Source organism: Ochotona curzoniae, unplaced genomic scaffold, assembly GCF_017591425.1.
Source record: "Ochotona curzoniae isolate NIBS_2020 unplaced genomic scaffold, NIBS_Ocur_1.0 patch425, whole genome shotgun sequence".
Classification (NCBI taxonomy): domain Eukaryota; kingdom Metazoa; phylum Chordata; class Mammalia; order Lagomorpha; family Ochotonidae; genus Ochotona; species Ochotona curzoniae.
Genome location: NW_024467001.1, coordinates 209,381 through 231,590, shown reverse-complemented (window position 1 = coordinate 231,590; position 22,210 = coordinate 209,381). Strand labels below are relative to the sequence as shown.

General features: G+C 46.4%; 1 protein-coding gene and 1 pseudogene across 2 annotated transcripts in view; one reads left to right on the top strand and one right to left on the bottom strand.

Moving 5' to 3' along the window:
• Positions 1–4,447: 4,447 nt before the first annotated feature.
• Positions 4,448–18,533, bottom strand: LOC121167764 (annotated as a pseudogene).
• A 417-nt stretch (positions 18,534–18,950) lies between these two features.
• LOC121167763 (alanine aminotransferase 2) overlaps positions 18,951–22,210 on the top strand; it is a 31,971-nt gene continuing 28,711 nt past the window's right edge. Inside the window, exon 1 of one of the 2 annotated variants that reach the window (XM_040997344.1) lies at positions 18,951–19,267. In XM_040997344.1, the coding sequence (XP_040853278.1) occupies positions 19,022–19,267 (246 nt within the window). In that variant the 5' untranslated portion in view covers positions 18,951–19,021. The remainder of the gene's footprint in view (positions 19,268–22,210) is intronic. The other variant, XM_040997345.1, reaches the window with a different exon arrangement.

Here is a 22,210-nt window from a genome sequence, read left to right as displayed (position 1 = left end):
GTACTCATGAGCACCAGGGTGGGTATAGAATGGGCTGGGCTAGGTCTTGACTCCCGCTGAACCACATGAAAGCTGTGTCTGGGCACGGACCAGGTGTGGCTAGGCTGCAACACTCAACAGCAAGAACCAGAATGGGTGTGGGCCAGTTGAGCAAGGTCACTGTTCCTGCCAGGACAAGAGATGGACAAAACCAACCTGGGCCAAGGACCCACTGGTGTATGCGAGATCTACCACTGGGAGGAGATCCGACAGAGGAGCGTGGGAAACTCCATAGTAGGGATGCAGGCGAGCACAAGAACCAAGTCAAGGAGAAACCCTGACCATGCCAGGTTACAGTACCCACCTGCATACGTGTGGGTCATGACTGGGGCAGACCAGGTTCGGCCAGTTTACAATATTCACTGGCACATCTGAGAACCAGGACAGGGTGCAGGAGGTGCCAGGTCAGAATGTGTGAGGAGTTAGACTGGGTAGTAGGTAGTTAGGGCATTCTGGGTCCCCAAGTCATCATTTTTTCTCAAATATAAAGGGGTATTTTCCCCACCATGTCTTGGATTCACCAGAGCACATCTCTCCCAAGACAAGTGCATATTTTAACATATTCCCCAAGAGACAAGGGCGACATTAACATATCAATTCCCCACCTGAAGCATCAGCCTGATTTGCTTCAGACTGGCCTCTTTATCATCAGAAAGGGACCAAGGAAGTGAGCTAGTAACACCTTTCTGACCTTTTGTCCCAGGGCCAGGTACCATGGAAACCAGGAATTTTCTTTATGTATGGAGAAACATCTTTGAGGTAAACCTTTAAAAGATGCTTTCCCCACCATTGATACGCTCTCTTGTTTTCACTTTTCCTCCTGCCACTATGACAGGGGACTAGAGTCATTTTACTTTTCCTCCTGCCACTATGGCAGGGGGTAAGGGTCCTTTCTGTCTCAGAGCCCCCTCCTGTCACTAGGACAGGAGTCTCCTTTCTCAACTTTTCTAATAAATCTTGCTTTAAAACTAAACTGTGTCCGCATGAAAATTCTTCTTTCCTGCGAGACAAGAATTGAGGTTGCTGCCATATTCGGGGTCAAAACCCTACAACAAGGCTGCAACATCAGCCAGCTCACACTGGGGATACTGAGGCCTATGGACACACTGTAGAGATCCCAGCCTGGGGTCAGTGGGAGCCAGGTTCGTGAGCCACAGGAGTGGGGGATTTGGCAAGGCTTGGGTCGCCTGGCCCTGGTCCTTGGACCTGCCTGCAAGTGAAAAAGATGGAGCAGTGGACACAGACCCTGATGCACATGGAGAATATGGCAGCTCATTTGGTACAGTAGCAGAGGAAGGAGAACAGAGCAAATTGGACAACTACCCCAGCAAACAAAGACAGCAAAAATCTGGGTAAATGGAGACTTGAGGTTAACTATGTCAGCCAATGGACATTGGGAGGGTTGCCTCACCCTTGGATTGATGAAATCAACAGCATTTCAGAACTATCCAAACCACTTGGTCAGAACCCTCAGAACATGCACTATAGCGGGACCCTGGGTTGATATTGGGTGGTGGTTCCCCATCCCTGGGTACTGGGACATTTGGGAGGCTGGGTGTGGCTTCCCTCTTTATCTCTCCCCTTTCCTCAGAGACAAGAAAAAATAGAGAATTTGGAAACAATTATTTCACCCACTTTTTCCTAACCCTCAATCTAGTCAATCATGTAATCATCATCAAAAATAAAAATTTTAAAACAATGGAAGGGCCCCAGCTGTAGGCAACTGCCTAGGTTGCCTTGGATCTAGACAAGTAAAGAAGAGGGCTGGAGGCAGGACTTACCAGGCAGCTGCACCCATTGGTACGCACATTGGCTGGTGTGAGGGTGACTAAGCCTGACCTTGCACCAAATGAAGCACTTGAGACCAAGGTCAGAGGACCTCCCAAGGTGAGGTTTCTAATTTGGCTCTCCAACTACATAACTGCACTCAAGCCCGAACCTCAGGGAAAGTCACACAGACAGGTGATCCAACTCCAGAACACAAGTTGCAGGATTGGGTCTCCTCCGCTGCTGACCCTCATGCAAGAATAGCGTGCATACCCAGATGAAGATGGAAGATAAGATACCCAGTTCATCTAAGCCAAGACTTTGAGTAATTCAGTAAAACAGGGAAGAACAGGTTGAACAACACTGTAGACCAGGCTCTACAACAAGCACCTAGGCCTGTGGGCACACTGTAGTAGATATGGACAACCAACAAGCCTAAGAAAGAATTTCTTGCCTCTGGTATAAGGAAGTCAACAACTTCTCAGAACAATCAAGACCACTCCAGTAACATCTTCGGAACATTGCTTCCCGCACTGGGCCATCAAAGGCAACACCAAACAACCCTCTGTGTCTCTGGGCATGGATGCAGGTGATAGTAAGCAGCACCACATTTTTCTTCCCCTTTCTCCCCCACCCTCCGCTATGGACGCAACAGAGAACATGGAAACGCTTATCCTAACCACATCCCCCTGCGCCAACCAAGCCCCTCCATACTAACTAGGGGCCCACATGGGTCTGCAACCCCCTCACCTTTGTAATAAATATTAAAATAACAATGCTGGTTTTTTTTTAATTTTTCAATGTTTTTAATCTACATTTTGGTCTTAGAAATAGTCATTTTTAAAATCTATTTTTCTGTAAGGAACGTAAAAGCACAAAAATCTGCCAAGTATCATATTCACACAAATCCTCAGGTTTTCTATGTGGTCTTCACTGACACAAATTTTTGTGAATGTTTCACCTTTACTGTAAAATCTTTAATCTGTTTAATAAAAAACAAGCTACAATGCTTTTAATGCAATACATACATTATACAATACACATAACATTTCTAAGAAAAGAAAATCTAGGCATTATTTTAAAAAAATGTGAGCAGCTTGGAGAAGCAGGCAAGCTGTCGAGGCTTGGTATGTCTTATTTGCTCTGTGGTTTTCTGTCATTACATTTTTTGTTTTTAAAGATTTATTTTTTTTTTCTGTTATTGTAAAGTCAGATATACAGAGGAGGATATTCCATCCGATGATTCACTCCCCAGGTGGCCGCAACAGCCAGTGCTGCACTGATCCAAAGCCAGGAGCCAGGAGCTTCTTCCGAGTCTCCCAGGTGGGTGCAGAGTCCCAAAGCTTTGGGTTGTCCTCGATTGCTTTCCCAGGCCACAGGCAGGGAGCTGGATAGGAAGTGGAGCTGCCAGGATTAGAACCGGTGCCCATATGGGATCCTGGGGAGTGTTCCAAGGCGAGGACTTTAGCTGCTAGGCCACCGCGCTGGACCCTCAGTCATTACTTTTCAAAAAAAACACATAGCACATGAGGCACAATAATCATCTCCCTTAATAATCTCCCAAATTAAAAACCCATTGTTCGGGCCTGGTGTGGTGGCACAGGTGGTTGAGGTCCTCGCCTTGCACACCCGGGATCCCATATGGGTGCCGGTTCTAATCCCGGCAGCCCTGCTTCCCTTCCAGCTCCCTGCCTGTGGCCCGGGAAGGCAGTCAAGGACGGCCCAAGGCTTTGGGACCCTGCACCCGCGTGGGAGACCCGGAAGAGGCTCCTGGCTTCAGATCAGCATAGCATCGGCCGTTGCGCTCACTTGGGGAGTGAATCATCGGACGGAAGATCTTCCTCTCTGTCTCTCCTCTCTGTCTATCCGCCTTTCCAATAAAAAAAATAATAAAAATAAATCTTAAAAAAAACCCCATTGTTCATGAAACCAGACCAATTATCACAAACTCATTTGCATAATTAACCACAAGCCTGTTACACAGCATTTCATTAGTGGTATCAACAAATGTAGGAGTTCTGGCCACGCAAGAATCTGGACTGGGAATACCTCAAAATTTCTCCGGAGATCTCCCTAACCGAAATGCTGGACTCAGAACCCTAACCAAGAAAAGACAGAACAAGTCAATCAACAACCTCAGCTATTTGTCAGCAGGGAAATACTGGGCAAATGGAGACTCTATGAGGGACTGTGTCAATCAGTGGATCCTTCAACGACCTCATTGTGCTTGGAGTGGCGAGATTGGTAGCGATTCATGAATGGTGAACTATCGAAACCACTTGAGCAAGTATCTCAGAGCAAGTATCTCAGAGCATGCCCCACGTCTGGGATTTGGGGTGGGTGGGAAACTGGGTGGGGCTTCTCCCTTAATGTCCCCTTTTACCCATTTCCCTATAGCCCTGAACCTTTTTACCCCAATTAACTAAGTAAAGATGATCAAAATATTAAAAAAAAAAAGGGTGTGTGTGTGGGGGGAGGTTCTGGCAAGCTTGCTAATCCACAGATATGCCACTTCAACTTCTACCTAGATGTTTAATGCCCCACAGTAAAAAACCTAAACCAGGGAAGGAAATGCAACTGATTTTCTAGGTGCTGGAGTGTTTCATTTGATAACATAAGATGGAGAAAAATCAAGCAACATTTATATGCGCTCTAACTTTTCACTCAGAGATTCTTCCACAATGTCTCTGCTCCACGTGAGAATGCCGAGTTCTTCAGCAATGTTCCCGTTGTCATCCAAAAGCTTTAGCACAGGGTCTGACCCACGCACCTACTTGATTTGTAGTCCCCCGAATCGTTTGGGTTTATCGCTCCTGATGAAAGCTTGGGCTGGAGGGAACCTCCCCGATTTTCATCCGCACACTTCGAGAATAGCTCCGGAGTACAGCTCCTAGATTTCAAATTGTGCTTCTTGGCAGCATCTTCTGCAATCAGGATCCAGCTGCAGTAGGGTGACTGCCCAAGATCACAGGAACTGCAGAGCAAGTTGCTAGGGAAGCCTGATTCTCTGCATGTTTCTGGTGAAAATTCTGCTCCCAAAGCAAAGATTGCCTAAAGCGCAGTGGCCAACAGCATCCACAAGCTGAACGCCAACCCAAGCCCTCTGCCAGCCCCAACTGCCACCGCTACCCGCTCCTGGTGGTCCCAGCTGCCCCAACAATGAATTTAAATACATAGTTTTAAAATTAGGGCCCAACAGCATGGCCTAGCGGCTAAAAGTCCTTGCCTTGAACGTGCCAGGATCCCATATGGGTGCCAGTTTTAGTCCTGGCTGCTCCACTTCCCATCCAGCTCCCTGCTTGTGGCCTGGGAAAGCAGTCAAGGACGGCCCAAAGTCTTGGGACCCTTTACCTGCGTGGGAGAACTGGAAGAGGTTCCTGGCTCTTGGCTTCAGATTGCCTCAGCTCCAGCCGTTGTGCTCACTTGGGAAGTGAATCATCGGACAGAAGATCTTCCTCTCTCTCTCCTCTCTGTGTATCTGACTTTCCAATGAAAAAATAAATCTAAAAAAAAAAAATACATAATTTTAAAATTAGATGGAAGAAAATTCATGGCATGTGACCTCACCCTTAGTCCACACCTTCCTAGACTGGCATGGTAGGGGTTTTAATCTTTTGTTGAAAAATTGATATTTAAAAACAGCAAACTTCCAATCTTCATGATTTTTTTTTAACTATGTTCACCTGGTCTCCAGTTTACTTCTTCAGCAAGTGAGAACTGAGTGGGACTGTTCGTTAATGTCCTAACCATCTCGGGAGTATACTATTCAGTTCTGTGTCAACTAATTTGAAGGGCAGATGGCCAAATGTGCCATGGCTCTAATTAGGAAAGGCTGCAACAAAGTAGCTAGCATAGCTCGCGCAAGTCACAGGATGCTACAGACTCACAGATACCTAGGGAAAGATATTACTGATAAGGAGGACTGCAGAAGGACATTGTGACCCTACAAGGTCAGCGAGCACAGGATTACAATTGATAGGATAATATTTGAAAACAACTGAGTGGGTACCATTCCTATAGCTAAATGGATATCATTTGTATGAGAACAGCTGAGTGGACAGCATGTGAATGAGAACACTTGGTGGGATATACAAAACAAAAGAGTTCCAAACAAAAGTATAGAAACAGTTGATGGGTCCTCCCCTCCCCACCGTGTGGCAACCTAGCAGCTAAAGTCCTCACCTTGAATGGGCCTGGGGTTCCATATGGGCACCAGTTCTAATCACAGCAGCTCCACTTCCCATCCAGCTCCATGTTTGTGGCCTGGGAAAGCAGTCGAGAATGGCCCAAAGCTTTGGGACTCTGCACCCACGTGGGAGACCCAGAAGAGCTCCTGGCTTCGTATTGGCTTGGCACCAGCCATTACAGCCACTTGGGGAGTGAACCATCAAACAGAAGATCTTCCTCTCTTTCTTTCCTGCTTTCTGTATATCTGCCTTTCCAATAAAAATAAACATAAATCTTTAAAAAAATTTTTGATGGGTTTTGTTGATAAGCTCCATACCTTCTCTCATGCTATATAACCCTCAGTGTATAAAGTCTGATGCCACTAATAAAGTTTGGCTTTCGACCATCAGTCAGATTCCGCGAATATTATTATCAGCTCTGCGCACCAAGTCCACAACTGCAGGACAACGACAGAGGACAAAGTTACTGCATATGAGGAAAGCATTCACACAAACCCAGGAAATGCTAAAGCCTAGAAAAGACCTGAAATGACCTTCACACTGAGTGAATTAATGAAGGCATACTATTTCACAGAACCAGTCTATAAAGGTTAGGAGTTGGTCCTGACACGATAGCATAGAGGTTAAAGTCCTTGCCTTGAATGTGCCGGGATCCCATATGGTCACCAGTTCTAATCTCAGCAGCCCCACTTCCCATCCAGCTCCCTGCTTATGGCCTGGGAAAGCAGTTGAGGACGGTCCAAAACCTTGAGACCCTGCACCCACCTGGGAGACCTGGAAGAAGCTCATGGCTCCTGACTTCGGATTGGCCTAGTCCCAGCCATTGCAGCTGCTTGGAAAGAGAACCATCGGACAGAAGATCTTCCTGTCTGTCTCTTCTTTTCTCTGTATATCTGCCTTTCCAATAAAAATTAATAAATCTTTAAAAAAAATTCATTGGAAAGCTCCAATAACAGAATGAGTAAGGCAGAATAAAGAATTTCTTGCCACAGTCGGGAAACAATCAAAAAGCTGGAGATGGGACTGAATCAAGCCAAAAAAATGTAGAGCCAATATAAAAGTTATGGCAGTACCAGAAGACACAGAAAGAGAAGTTGGGCTTAAAAATGTGTTCAATGGACCTAGTGGCTATATCCTTGCCTTGCACACCCTGGGATCCCATATGAGCACCAGTGTGTGTCCCAGCTGCCCCAGTTCCCTTTCAGCAACCTGCATTTGGCCTGGGAAAGCAGTAGAGGATGTCCTGAAACCTTGTGACCCCACATCTGTATGGGAGACCCAGAAGAAGGTCTTGGCTTCAGATCAGTTCACTTCTGGCCATTGTGGCTACCTGAAGAGTGAACCAGTAGATGGAGGATCTTTCTCTGACTCTCCTCTCTGTAAATCTGATTTTCCAATAAAAATAAATTAAATATTTTCAAAAAAAATGTGCTCAATGAAATAATAAACAAAAACTTCCCTAATATGGAGAAAGAATTGGGAAACAAAATACAGGAGGGTAACAAGAACTCCCAATAGAGTTGACCAAAAGAGATCTCTACTATGATACATGATAATCAAGTTCTCTTCAGTTGAACACAGGGAAAAGATGCTTAAATATACACACGAAAAAACATTAACATATAAAGTTACCCCATTTAAACTCAATGCTGACCTCTCAGAGGAAATTCTACAGGCAAGAAGAGAATCCAACAACATATTCCAGATTCTAAAGGGGAAAATAAAACTGTCAGCCCAGAATAACTTACCCAGTAAAGCTTTTTTTTTGTCTGAAAATGAAAGCAAATTCTTCCAAAGAAAAGTTCTTCCAGACCTGCCCTACAAATGATACTTAAAAATATACTCTCTTGATGGAGAAAAGGAATAGCACCTACAAAAACCAAAGGCAAACATGAAGGACATCCCAGTAAAATGACAACAAAAGACTGAATCAATCAATGAACAACCTATTGCTAAAATGACAGGACCAAATTACTGCCTACCCATATTAACCCTGAATATAATATGGCTTGAATTAGTCAACTGAGCCTTATAGATAAGTGGATTGGATCAAAAAACAAAGCCCGTATCTGTTGCCTACAGGAGACACATCTCATCAACAAAAGTATACAGAAACTGAAAGTAAAAGAATGGAAAAAGATATTCCAGGCTAATGGAAAGGAAAAATAAGCTGATGTAGCCATTCTTATATCAGATAATATAGACTTTGACATGAAAAGTATTAAAAGAGATGAAGAAGGACACCACATAATGACCGAAGGATCCATTCAGCAAGAAGAGACCACCTTACTAGTTTCTTGGGATGTTTTCTTTTTCATCTCTAATTTTACTTGGCTTTTCTCTCTTGTTTTTCTTTGCTAGTTTGGCTAAAAGTTTGTTTTGCTCATCTTCTTCAAAAAATAACTCTTTTGTCGCAATTTGTAGCGTTTTGTTTCTATTCCATTTATCTTTGCTGTGATTTTTAGCATTTCTTTATTCTTAAAAATTTTTTTCTTTTTAGTAAGTCCTTGAGATACATTATTAGATCATTTACTTGAGATATTTTGATTTTTGTATTGTTTTTGCTACATCTCATGGATTTTGATATTTTTATTTTCATTTCTTCAAAAATTTTATTGGGGCCTGGCACGATACAATAGCGGCTAAAGTCCTCGCTTGCACACAGATCTGCAGAGAGAAGAGGGACCAGAGAGAAAGATCTTCCATCCACTGGTTCACTCCCCAAAATGTCCAAAGCTGAGCCAATCCAAAGCCAGGAGTCAGGAGCTTCTAGGTCTCCTATGCAGGTGAAGGGACCCAAGGCTTTGAGCCATTGTCTACTGCTTTCCCTGGCCATAAGCAGGGAGCTGGATGGGCAGTGGAGCAGCTGGGACACAAAGTGGCACTCATATGGGATCCCGGTGTATGTGAGAGGAGAACTTTAGTCATTAGGCTACTGTACTGGGCCCAGACTCCTGAATTTTTAGTTAGCTGGGAGGTAGCTAAGGACCCAGCTTGTGGTTGGTGTTTGAAATGAGAACAGTCTTGGAGAGCTGAGTCCTTAATCTTTGGACTCCTAATGCAAGTCTTAGTTCTGCTAAGTTTTCTGGGTGATCATGACAAGTAACCTCTGAACATCAGGTACATTGGATAATAGCAGCACCTCTGGGCTGTTTCAAGGCATTTATGAGATGACAAATTAAAGCATAAAGTTCACGGCCTATCATGTTAAAGTGCTGAAAAAATTAGCTAAAGTTTATCAATAGTATTATTTAATAAAATTTTGTACCAGGACTTCCTAATGATAGAACTAAATAATAGGTATCTCTTAGATAAATATTTGTGTCTGGTCCTCCAGTGCCGGAGTCCAGCTCCAGCTGAGTTTGGAGCTCAAGAAGGGTGCGTGGAGTCGGCGATAAAGAAAGACACAGACACTGTCACTTGGTGCCTTCTTGCTGCCTCTTTGCTCAAGAAGAAGCTGTCCTTTTTATTTACTTAGACACATCACAAGCCTCTGCACAAACATTTGATTTTTTTTTAAAGATTTATTTTTAAAAATTTTTATTTGAAAGGCGGATATACAGAGAGGAGAGACAGAGAGGAAGATCTTCCATCCGATGATTCACTCCCCAAGTGAGTGCAATGGCCGATGCTATGCCGATCCGAAGCCAGGAGCCTCTTCCGGGTCTCCCACGCAGGTGCAGGGTCCCAAAGCTTTGGGCCGTCCTCAACTGCTTTCCCGGGCCACAGGCAGGGAGCTGGAAGGGAAGTGGGGCTGCCGGGATTAGAACCGGTGCCCATATGGGATCCCGGGCGTGCAAGGCGAGGACTTTAACCACTGCGCCACCGCGCCGGGCCCACAAACATTTGATTTTTTATCTTTAACTTTAGAACTAAGACAGCAGGCACAGACACTAATTTTTACTTCATGGTCAACCAGGTGCTCTTAAAGATAATTCTGTAAGTTACTATAATCAGTTTCTTTAAAGCAAGCCATTATTCATTCTTCAGAAGTAGCCATTAGGTGACAGCCAGAACTCCAAGGCCAAGGCACAGATGGTTACCTACTAATTAGTAAAACATTCCTACTACATTTTTATTTTCACAACTTTATCTATCACTTAATGGGATAAGAGAAAAAATAAAAGAGAAAAAACATAAGGATCTAAGAAAGTTTCAAACATTAAATCCCCCTACAACTGCAGGCTCTACAACCTCATAAACAATCAAACAATAATCAAAAGTATATCTCTATGATGTTAATAAAATCACCCTATACTTCCTCTAGTTAAAAAATTATGAAAGCGGCTAAAACAGCTACATTTTCTATGCTCTAAAGAGTTGCAAGGACAGGCTAACTTTTAGGTCACAGTAACTATATTTTTGCCATAGCAGTTTCAGCTCTCACTCCCATCACTTGCATTAATATTTAGGATATTTATCAAGCCCTTTCCCAGAAGGTGTGCTGCATGTCTGGGCCAGATTCTGAGGCAATGGTTAAATACCCAATAAGGTGTCCAGAAATGGCACGGGCTTAATTGTAGGTTTAATTGTACTCCTGTGCGCAGTTAAAGGCCCACTCACCAAGACATCAGTAACATTAACTCTTAAGCTCACAGTAGTTGCCAAAGCCATCTCACAGGGGCAAACAATGCCTCAACAGATCACAGAATTCTTAGTGGGGTACTTGAGTGTCCATGCAAACAGGGGGTGAGACTGCGTCAAGGTGGTCAGAGAGAAATCCGCCGGACCCTGCCAAACAGCTGGAAGCTGCCCAGGCCCTGCCTTCACACCTTCGTGTCATCCACACCTACTGCACGGACCCCAGCACTCCAGTATTTAAATAGGAAACATTTTCTTTTTTAAAATTGTGGACATGTTTGAAGAATGAATAAGAACTAGAACAGAGGAAGTTGAGAAAGAAATGACATGAGGGTTTATACTATTGCACCATTATTTTTTTTCTCCTGAGTTTTAGATCCTAAAGCTGTTTTGTAAGCTTCTCTAGATGAAAGGTTCTTTTCTTTTTTCTTTTCCTTTCTTTCTTTTTTTTTCCCATAAGAAACTATCTGGGAAAACTTGACAAGTGAGTCGTTTGGAAATATCGACTTGAACTGTTGCTTAATGTTTTGTCTGTGTTGTAGGGCATTCAGCAACTCAAGTCACTGAGTTGCTGCTAAGAATTCTCTATGAGATCCTGGAACTGCTTATGACAACACTGCCAAACGTCATCCGAGGGGGAAGTAAAAGTTAGGCCTCATATTCCTGTAAGACCAGGAAGCAAGAAATCAATGGACGTGGAACAATAAACACCCTGCGAAAGAAAGAGGTTTTATTTGCTCATGAAGATTATACAATTGCTCTTTCTCCTTTGCTCTTCTACCCTTTCTGCTTTGCATTCTCCAATACCACCTGGATTTAGTTGGCTTGACTGCTAAGGACAAAATGTGCCTGCATTTGCTTTGCAATGTTATCAATGCAATACTGAACTGTAAATAGCTCTTGTGAAGTACCTTTATTCAGTTTTAATCTCTCTAAATTACATAAACGCTGACCATGCGGTTGCCTGTGCATAGCTTAGCCTGGTATCACAAGTTTATCTTTAACCCACTTTGCACGTCATGTTTAAAGTTTACTGAAATGTACGTCCTGGCTGTTGGCTTTCCTTAACTAATATTTACTTGTTAGAGCAGCAGTGATGTGCTTTGCAGAGCAGGCAGGATCTCAATGAAATCCTCCGAAACTTCTAAAATCCTGGCATTTATTGTTTGCTTATAAATGACACTTTCAGTTAGGATGGGAGCAGACAAGATAGAGGCAGAAAGGGAACAGAAGGAGAGAGAAGGAGAGAGAGCGGACGGAGAAGAAGAGAGAGGGAGAGACTGAAGGGAGATACCTTCTAACATTCTCCAGAAATGGCTCAGTAGTCATCCCTGAAATCAGGCCACACAAATTTTAAAATTTTTCATTAATTAGGCAGGAAGCCCCCATTCTTAGGTTTTAACCTGTGGTAAAATATATACAAACCTAATCAATTTAGCCATATTAGGTTATAGCTCAGTAGCAATAAGAACATTTGCATCATTGTGCAAATCATCACAGCACCACCTCTAACAATATTTAGTAGTTTCAAACCAAAACTAGATATTAATTCAGCCATAATTTCTCATTCACCCTCTCCCTAACCCTTGGTCTATTTTAATTTGTGTCTATGAATTTGACTATTCTACATACCTCTTGTAAGTGGGATTACACAAGATTTGTCCTTTTGTGATCTAGAGTCCTTTAATAGAGTATGTTTGAATTTCATTCACTTTGTAGCACATGTCGGACTTCCCTTCCCTTTTAGGGCTGTTGGTATTCCATGGTATGCAAGTACATTTCGCATTTTGCTCATCCATTCATCTGTCCGGGGTTGTGTCCACCCTTTGACTCCTGTGAATAATGCTGCCAGGAGTGTTGGTGTACAAATATGAAGAGACAAAACAAATAGAAAAATCTGTATCATATTTTCATTCCATTTGTGTATGAACATTTTAATTTTTTTTAAAAAAACATGCCTTTACTTATTTGAATGGCAGAATTAGAGAGAGGAGAGATAGAGATCTTCCATTTGCTGATTCATTCCCCAAGTGGCTGTCCAGCTGGTGCTGGGCCAGGTCGAAGCCAGGAGTCTGGTGCTTCTTTCAGGTCTTCTGTGTAGCTGGCATGGGCACACAAACCTAAGGATCTGGACCATCTGGGCTCATTATCAGGGAGCTGGATCATGAGTCTGTCAGATCGTAAGTGCAGCAGCTGAGATTTGAACTCACACCCATTTGGAGTTCTGGCACTGCAGGCAGAAGTTTAATGTGATGTGCCACACTACCAGGCACATCTATATACTTTTTGAAGTACCCTTATACTTGTTTCAGGACTGGCTTTTACTTTCTTTGAGTACATATCCAGAAATGAAATCATTAAAATTTATAGTAATTCTAAGTTTATTTTTCTAAAATTCATGTTTTAAATCTAACCTTATTATATATTTATTTAAAGATTTGTTTACTTATTTGAAAGGCAATTTTGTGAATATGTGGAGGAGAGACAGAGAGGGAGGGAGAGAGAGAGAGGAGAGAGGAAGAGAGGAAGAGAGGAATCTTCCATTTGCCAGCTCACTTCCTGCATGGTTACAATATTATACTGAGCTGAAGCCAGGAACCAGGATTTTCTTCTGGGTCTGCCACATGGGTCCAGAGCCCAAGGACTTGGGCCTTCTTCTACTGCTTTGCTAGGCACATTAGCAGGGAGCTAGATTGGAAATGGAGCATTCAGGACTCCAACCAGTGCCTGTAATGGATGCCAGTAACTCAGATGGTGGCTTTACTGCGTATACCACAGTGCTGGTCCCATTAAATCTATCATTATTTTCTAAATGTGTTAATTTTTTGGAGCTTAGGAAACACATTAAGCAAAACAGAAAAATTAGTCATCACTCAAAGATAACCACCATTAGCAATACAGTATTTATCCTTTCATACTTAAAACGAAAATTATCTGAAAGGTGGAGTTACAGAGAAAGAGAAAGTTCTTCTAATTGTCAATTCTCTCTACAAATGGCTGCCACATCCTGGTTTGGGCCTCGCAAAGCCAAGAACCAGGAGCTTCATCTGAGTCTCCCACACGATTGGCAGGGGCCCAAATACCTGGGCCATCTCCCGCCTCCTTTCCCAGGCCATCAGCAGGGAACTGGGTCAGAAGTGGAGTAGCTGGGACTTGAACTACCAGGTTCCAGTTTTACCTGCTACATCATAATCTTGAACTACCGGGTGGCAATTTTACCTGCTATATCATAATGCTGACCCCTCCCCCCAAAAGCTTTCTAATTTATCCAATTGTCTATGAGGAAAATAAATCTTAAAACATTCTATCTTAGGACTGACATTGTGCTCAGCAGACCACCCTGTCTACAGAGCCAGCATCCCATGTGGGTACTGGTTCATGTCCTAGCTGCTCCATTTCCCATCCAGCTCTCTGATTATGGCCTGGGAAAGCAGTAGAGGATGGTCCAAAGCCTTGGGACCCTGCATGGGAGACACGGAAGAGGCTCCTGATTCTTGGTTTCAGATAGGCTCAGCTCCAGCCATTCTAGCCAGTTGGGAAGTCACCCAACTGATGAGCCTTTAAAAACACACACACATTATTTCTTGGGGCATAGTGGTTAAGATGCCTACCACAGCTCCCTACTAACGCAGACCCTGAGAGGCATCAGTAGTGGCTCAAGTCACTGGGCCTTGGCACCGATGTGCAAGACCTGGCTTTAGTTCCTGCCTCCTAGCTTCAACTTCAGCCCAGTCGTGGCTGCTGTGGGTATTTAGGGAATGAAACAGAGGATTGGAGATGCTACTCTCTCGGTCCCTCAAATAAACGGAAAAATTCAAGAGGCATTTCTAACCCTCTCAGCAACCTTCTAAGCAGGTGCTGTTGCCCTCACTGACACATGAGGCCATAGTGGCTCAATGAGCAGAAACTACAATGTGGTAAATGGGGGGGGGGGGGACTGTTCAGGTGGGAAGGCAAGGTTGCACTGTCTTCAAGCTTCTTGGAAGAGCACAAAATGAGAATTCAGCTAGAAACGCAGGGAGTTCCACAAAAAGGCTAAGGTCGGAATGGTGGATTACCCCGGCTCAAAAGTGGACAGGAGATTAATGACAAATTTGCAACTCCTTCCTGATTTGACCTTTACTCCGATGATACACCTAGCCTGGCCCTGCCCTTGTGTTTCTCAAACATCAGTGCATCATCAGAATCCTAATTATGGGAAAATTCCTGGGGCAATCTACTTTGGGGATTTCAGAACCAGCAAATTCAGCCAAGGTTCTGAAATCAACATTTTAAGCAAACACTCAGGTGACCCTTGGACAACACTTTGGAATCACTACCTTGGATCCTTGGACATCAATCACTTTAGAATCACATGCTTAAGAGAGTATAAATCAAGGCATTTGATTAATGAGAACACAAATGTCTCCCTGACCTCCCAAATGTACCAAGAGCAAGGGGACTCTGAGTTATCTCTGAAGAACTGCCCAAACACTTAGCCCAATATTGACTCAGCATACCAAGAACTTGCTCATCAGGCCTCCAGCCCTACACTGCCCATGTGCTGCTGCTCCGGGAAGACTCACTGTCTTCTGTGGTTTTCTACAGAAGTGACCCTCAAGGAGCTCAAGAACAAGCTGACTCAGTCTTGGACACTGCTTTTACCACACACCACCCATCTCATGTTGGGTGACATGGTCCTTGTAGAACGTACTTTTTCACTTAAGCAACAAAGTTTACTGGGAACTGCTGTGCCAGGTGATATGCCAGGTGCTGGTGAGAGAGAAGAGCCTGTGTACTTCCAATCACTCAGATGGACCAGCCAACACTGGACTTTCTTGTGTCACAACTCATTCTCCAACACCCTTCACTGCTCCCCTAATCCATTCCAGTCTCCATGGAGCAGAACTTAAATATGAACCTGAGTATGTTGTTCCCCTACTTTAAGCTTTCCAGATGTTTTCAATAAGTTCTTAGGATGAAGCCAAAATTCTTTTGTTGATTAAAATTTTTTGAAGTTTAAATTACACATTGCCTAGACCAATTGTCTTGAAATGTTTGCAGCAGCTGAGACTCGAACTGATGCCCATATGGGAGGCCAGCTTGGTAGTTATGCCATGGGGTGAGCCCCATCCCTTATGTTTTCAAGCCTTACACTTAGAGAACACCACAACTCTCCTATTTTGGATGTGGTCTGCTTGTCCTGACAGTACTCATCCCATATATATTGTACCCTCACCATTTGCTGTCCAGTTACTTTGGCCTTCCTGGAGTCCCTCTATGGTCCCTGGCCTGGGAGGCTGTCCTCACTACTGACCCTGACAGCAGATATGAGTTGCAAGATGGGTATTAGGGATCAACTCCTACAACAGGAAGTAAAAAAAAGCAGAATGGGCAGAGAAAGAAAAACTGTAATGCAAGTCTGACAAAGCCAACCTGGTGGGGAGGCCCCAGAGCTGACCAGCCAACTGGATTTGTATGCCCTGTCTTGCCCGGTCACTGAGTGTAAGCCTCACCAGTTAAGCGTGACTGTGATCTTAGGCAAAGCACCTCTCTGTGCCTACTACCCCCTAGTACTCTTAATCAACCTTTATCAACCTCAGGGCAACGCAACAGCCACATTATCTGGGAAACCTTCACTCAGACCTCTGAGCTCTCATAAAACACCATCCTGTTCAATCCCAGCAGTCGCTGCTTTGTTACCATGATTGATTGTCTGGAGGGTGTCTGCCTTTGCTAAGAAACTGTATGTTCTGTGCAGACAGGAATGGTCTGTTTGACTCACTGCAGTCTCAGAACTCAGTCAGTGCCTGGCATATGGTTGGGGTTCAAGGAAAACTTATCAAGTTAAGGGATTAAGACTGGTGCCATGTCTTGCAAACATATGATTCTCCCAACTGCTTGGTGTGTATTTGAAGCTCTCATCCAGCTCACAGGAAGAACATTCATGATCATATCAATTATGTTCTATCTTTAATAGCAAGGAGACTGCTTGTGCTTGAACTTCATCTAAAAGAGCAAAATGAAAGCAAAGTTCAACCTAGGATGCAATCATCATCATAGCTACAATCTGAAAACGTTCTAAAGGCTCGGTGCATTGTCATGGGCAGCTCAAACTTCCCGAATAAGTGACTTAACCTGGGCCTCATTTGTAAAGCGGGCATATATATTATTGCCTGCTCTTCTGGGCATAGAAGTGCTTTGCTGACTGCAAAACATGGTATACAAGAAAGCCAGGGTGCTTTCTCCTCCTCCTGTGATCTCACAGGAACAGACTGGCAGAGAGCATATTAGGGAAGCGCTAAGGTCTTATATTTGGCAATGATGAAGTAGGAATCCACATAAGTGGGCTGTGTCCTGGGTGTTGTTTTTCTCAGTGATGTAATAGGATTTGTGTTCACCTTCTGAGGTTTTCCCTCTCCGTTCCCTGATCAGGGGTGGAGAAACAAAAAGCACCAATGATGGACTAAACGGGACTGTAGTAACAAAACATGAGTCAACGTTAAGCATTAAGCACCTTCTGGAGGTCAAGCAGTGTTTTTCTCCCTGGCTGGGCAGGGTAGGTAACAGCACGCTACAGGAGGAAGTGGAATCCTTAGAGGGGTTCATTGTAAATACCTGGCCAGAGAGATGGAGGCTGAGAAGGAGCTAGTGTAGACACAGGTGCTGAGGGTGGAATCAACAGACTAGAAACTCAAATAACTTTCCAGGGCTCTCAGTAGACTGGTTTGCTAACACAGAAGCATCAGAGCTATGTCTGGTTCTGCTGTCTGCCCCAGCCTTTTCTCCTTCTGCCCCTTTCCCTGCAACCTGGTTAATCAAAGCGTACGGCATTCTCTTGACAAGAATGACCGAGAGTAAACCACAGCCTTCAGTTCTAAGCTTTGGCTTGTACACTGTTACCACCCTGAGCTTTCTGCATAGTGCCCGAAGCAGGTGTGCCTAGCTCCATTTTACACGAGGAAACTAGGTTTACACAGGCTTTAGGTAAACAGTGGCTGGATGCAACCGTATTAAAACCTGGAGCTCCTGACTCGCACAAATGTGTACATGGTTTTTGTTGTGAAGTAGGAACTCCGGACTGTTTTTCAGCCCGAAAATACCTAGACTTCCAGAATTCCCAAGACAGGAAGGGATCTGAGGGGGGTTTTGCAGATGGAGAATCCGAGGCCAGGAGGAGCGAATGCCCCCCCATCCCAATTGGTGGTGTCCCTCTTACATCAAGCCTCTGCTTGTGGCCACTCTTCGCACTGCCTGTGCCATACCAAGCCTTGCCCTGCACTGGCTCTGAGTGAGTCAGAAAGGGTTTTGTCGGGATACACTTTGGCCAAATAATAATTGCCTGCCTTCCTTAACAAATATTTACTGGTATTTACTGAGTGCCTCCAAGGCACTGTGGATTTGTGAAGAAGAAAAATACTGTCCTTCAGGACATTAATGGAGGAGGGAGTGAAGAGTATCCTGACAGCACAACTATACATTAAAAAAAAAAAAAAGCGGATGCGATGGAGGTGGCAGAGGACTTCAGACTGGTCAAGCAGTGCCTGCCCACCTGCTCCCTTAATGTTCCCAGCACCCTTAGAGACTGTGGGCAGTTCCCCCTGTGGCTATGAAGGCAACGACGTTCACAAGGGGCCAGACTGGCACAATCAAAGTCAGACACCTAACCTCCACTTCCTACCAACCTCCAGTGAGGGCCGGGGAGCAGCGTGGGGCCCTGGATGATGAAACTCTGAGAGAAGACTGCACCATCCCACAGCTCGTGTCCTTGTAGATGTTGGCTGCTGGGGCGGGACACGCCTCCAGAGCGAAGCTGTAAATCGGCTCTGAATTCTCAAAAGTGGAACAGACCACCACTCCTGTCCGGCCTCCACCACCACCCCCGCCCCCGCCTGTCCCCCAGGCGAGGACAAAGAGCCCGCCCAGCTCCTGACAGAAGCCAACGACCGCTCCCGCCTCCTGCCCAGCCCCGCGGGGCATTGTGGGATTTGTAGTTCAACCGACTCGCAACAGCGGCTCCAAAAATGGCCGGAAGAACTACAAAGCCCAGAGGCCAGCGCGCAGGTCGAGGCGGACTCGGTGGCGGTGGGTGTGCGGGCGCAGGGGCCAGGCGGTGCGGGCGCAGAGCGCAGGGATGCGGCTGCGGACTCCAGAGCGGAACAGACGCTGCAGGCGCGAGCTCTAGCCCCTGGTTGTGAGGGGCTGCCAGGCGGCCACAGGCACGTTCCATGCACCTACTGGACGCAGCCTTTGCTAACCCAGCGGTGCAGCTGCCTTTGGCGCGCAGCCGTGTCGCGGTGGAGGGTGCTGGTGGAGAGATGGGTACCGAACCCTAAAGCCGGGCTGGCACCTCTCGCTGAGAGAGCCCTGGGCTGGGCCGGGATTGGCATAAAGGTGTCTGCCTCGGGCTGTGCACGACGTGCTGTCTTTTTTCTTTTTGTGCCAGGATTTCCCTCGGCAGGCGCGCGATGCAGCGGGCTGCAGCGCTGGTCCGGCGGGGCTGCTGCCCCCGGACCCCGGGCCCCTGGGGCCGGCGGAGTCAAAGCAGCGCGGCCGCTGAGGCCTCGGCGGTGCTCAAGGTGCGGCCCGAGCGCAGCAGGCGCGAGCGCATCCTCACCCTAGAGTCCATGAACCCGCAAGTGAAGGCGGTGGAGTACGCGGTGCGGGGCCCCATCGTGCTCAAGGCGGGCGAGATCGAGCTGGAGCTGCAGCGGGTGAGCGCGGGCGCTGGGGTCCGTGGGGGCGGATGGCCCGAGAGCTAGAGAGGGGGCGTCCAGAGAAGCGCGGCGACGACCCCTGGCACGTGCACCCCTCCCACCCCATGGCCGGCACCCGCATTCAGCATTCCCTCGCTTCACCCATGAATGCCGGACACCTGGCACTCAGTAAGGCCTTCCAACACGGTTCACTTGTTGAGCTGAATTCAATAATGGAACGGCCCGAACTGCCAGGAGCTGCACACGTTCGTTACGTGTCCTAAGCAGTGTGGAAGCAGGATTCACCGGGAGTGAGGGCAACGATCCGGGAATGCGATTCTGAGTGAACACATTCTTTGAAGAAAGCCAGCCAAAGCCAGGCGCACTGGTGGGAGGGAGGCAGGCAGGCTCAGAGCAGTTTGTTCCCGAGGAGAGTGGGGGCGTGAGGCGGGACACCCCTGCCCCCCATCTCCGCCCCAGGAACCTTGGCCGGCTGCAGTCTCTATGCCTGAGGACAGTCGCTGCTGGGGGGAAGTTGAAGGGCGGGGTGTTCTTGGGGATTTGATAAGGTGACAACCCCCCCCAGGACACTGTTCAAGTTGGAATTTGGCTGGGATCTTGGCTTCTGTTCACAACTGCCAGTGAAGTGACCGCAGGACCAGGCAGGGCTGGGTGTAAAAGGTAGCCTTGTAGGATGCGGGATTCTCCCCTGGATGGAGTTACGGAGGCAGAATAAAAACAAAACCCCAAAACGTTATCTAGGAAAGGAAACACTCCTAAGAATTGAGGGGGGAAAAAAAAACTCATGAAACAGTCGCTCAGTGGCTTTCTCAATATAGGGTTGACCCAGAATGCCTGGCATGGGGGGGAGGACTCCTGGAGCTTTTTCTCAGAGGCACCACTTTCCAGCCCAGTGTCCCAGGGGTGAGGTGGTCACTTAGTGTCCCTTGAATACTGGGAGGTAGCCTAGAAGGGATCATGACCCTTAGTGCCCGTTCACATGGGGACTTGGGACGTTGGATGAGCTCCTGGCTTGCTAAGACGTCATGGGGACATCTAGTTCTGCTGACTCAAGACAGTGAGCTGGACGAGTCAGAGTCCAGTGTCTTCTGCCGACTACGGGCTAAGTTTAAAGCCTGGGCCAGAGAGCACCAAATCGGCTTCTGTGCCTCTGTGCTTTGGGGAAATGGGCCCTGGGCAGGGAACATGGGTCTTTCCTGCAGTGCCCCTTGCTGGTATGTGGCAGGCAGCAGCTGGCCTCCCCTTGAGGCAGTGATCTGTCAGTTAACACAAAGTTGGGATCCCAGTATTGGGGTTTATCACGTTACAGTTGATTCAAAGGATCTCCACCTTTTGCTAACAAGCAGTGTCTGTGTTGGTGCTGTGAAAGATGAGCACAATGGGGCACTTCCTTTGCTTCCAGGGAGCTGATTGCCATGTTGCTGCCTGGCTGGACTTAAACCTCCCTCCGCCAGTTCATGAAGGATTGGTGGGCCATTTTAACAGGCAGAGCAAGCATGAGGATGTTCTAAATGGAAAGGGTGCTGTGAGCAAAGACCGGAGCTTTCCAAGTTCTGGGTGTTTGGGGAAGGGAGTTGATGATGTTTAGTAGGTGGTGTTTAGGTGCTGGACCCAGGATTTGATGCTGTGTTTTGAAGGGAAGTAGGAGCCAGGAGGGTTTCCAGCAGAGATGTGGCTCACAGGTGGTCATATTTGGTCATTGGACCCAGCGTTCCCTGATCCTCCTGCGTAACCTAGCATTTGTTGAGAAAGTTCTTTCTGTGCGCCGACATTGTTGGGTGCGCCCGTTCAGGCCCATTCTTTTTTCACTTAATTGAATCTCAGTTATGTAGCCATTTAAGTGCTGGAGCTCCAAACGTGGCCAAGCCAGCATCGCCTCACTTAGACATTGCATGCTTTGGAGAAAGCTGCTCTTCCCTTGGGCGGCTCAAACAATGGCGCCTCTGAGACGGCTGTGTTTTCCCAAGCATATCTTGGTATTTGTGTGTTTATTGGCTTGCTTTGGCTTTGCCTGTCATTGGTGTATCTACCTCTGTTGAACTTTGGTGACTAACATGGGATTGAGGTTACAAGAGGTTTGCTTTGGTTAGACAAGGATGTGTAGACTTTAGGCAAATCCTATATTAGCTCCTGGCCTTTCAGATTCCATTATTTGTAAAAGGAGAGAAGTGGCCTGATTGATCCATGGTTCCTCCTGCCCTAAGTTTTGTATCTCCTTGTCTTGGGGGACTCAAAATAGCCCTGATGGTAGTACGAGGGCCTTTGCGCTGCCTTGAAGAACCGTTTTACCAGGCGTTGTACAAACCCAGGCTGTTTGGCTTGACACACGGCTGCAGTGGTGGACTTTGGGGCGGCTAGCATGAGTGAGTCCTTGTCCTTTTTGCTTCTCAGACAGGACTGCCTGAGCCTGAAGGAGGAGGGGGAGTGACCGAGGATCGTGAAAGGGGCCATTCTCCTCCAGGCCCGGCTGTGCACTCTCAGGGCGGCCCTGTTTCTCTAGCAGCTGTCAGGCAGAGAACCTGCTTTGGCTTCTCATTGGGAGCTGCACTTAAGCACTAAGCTATAATTAAAAGGAGTATTGAATTGAAAAGATCTGACAGTTCTTCCTCAGCTTTTTTTAACTTCCCTTTATGGAGGCGTAGGGGTTGGGGGTTGGCACAGGTAGACACAGGAATGGCTTCACTTCTTCCGCTTATAAAAGTTACACATGGTTAATTGTGGCACAGCAGGTTAAACCACGCCCTGTGACACCAGCATCCCAGCTGGTTCGTGTCCCAGATGTTCTACTCTCAATTCAGCTCCCTGCTAATGGCCTGGGAAAGGCAGTGGTGGATGGAGTACTTGGGCCTCTGCCACTCATGTGGGAGACAGATGAAGCTTCTGACTTCAGCCTGACCCAGCCCTAGCTGATGTGATCATTTGGGTAGTGAATCAGCATAA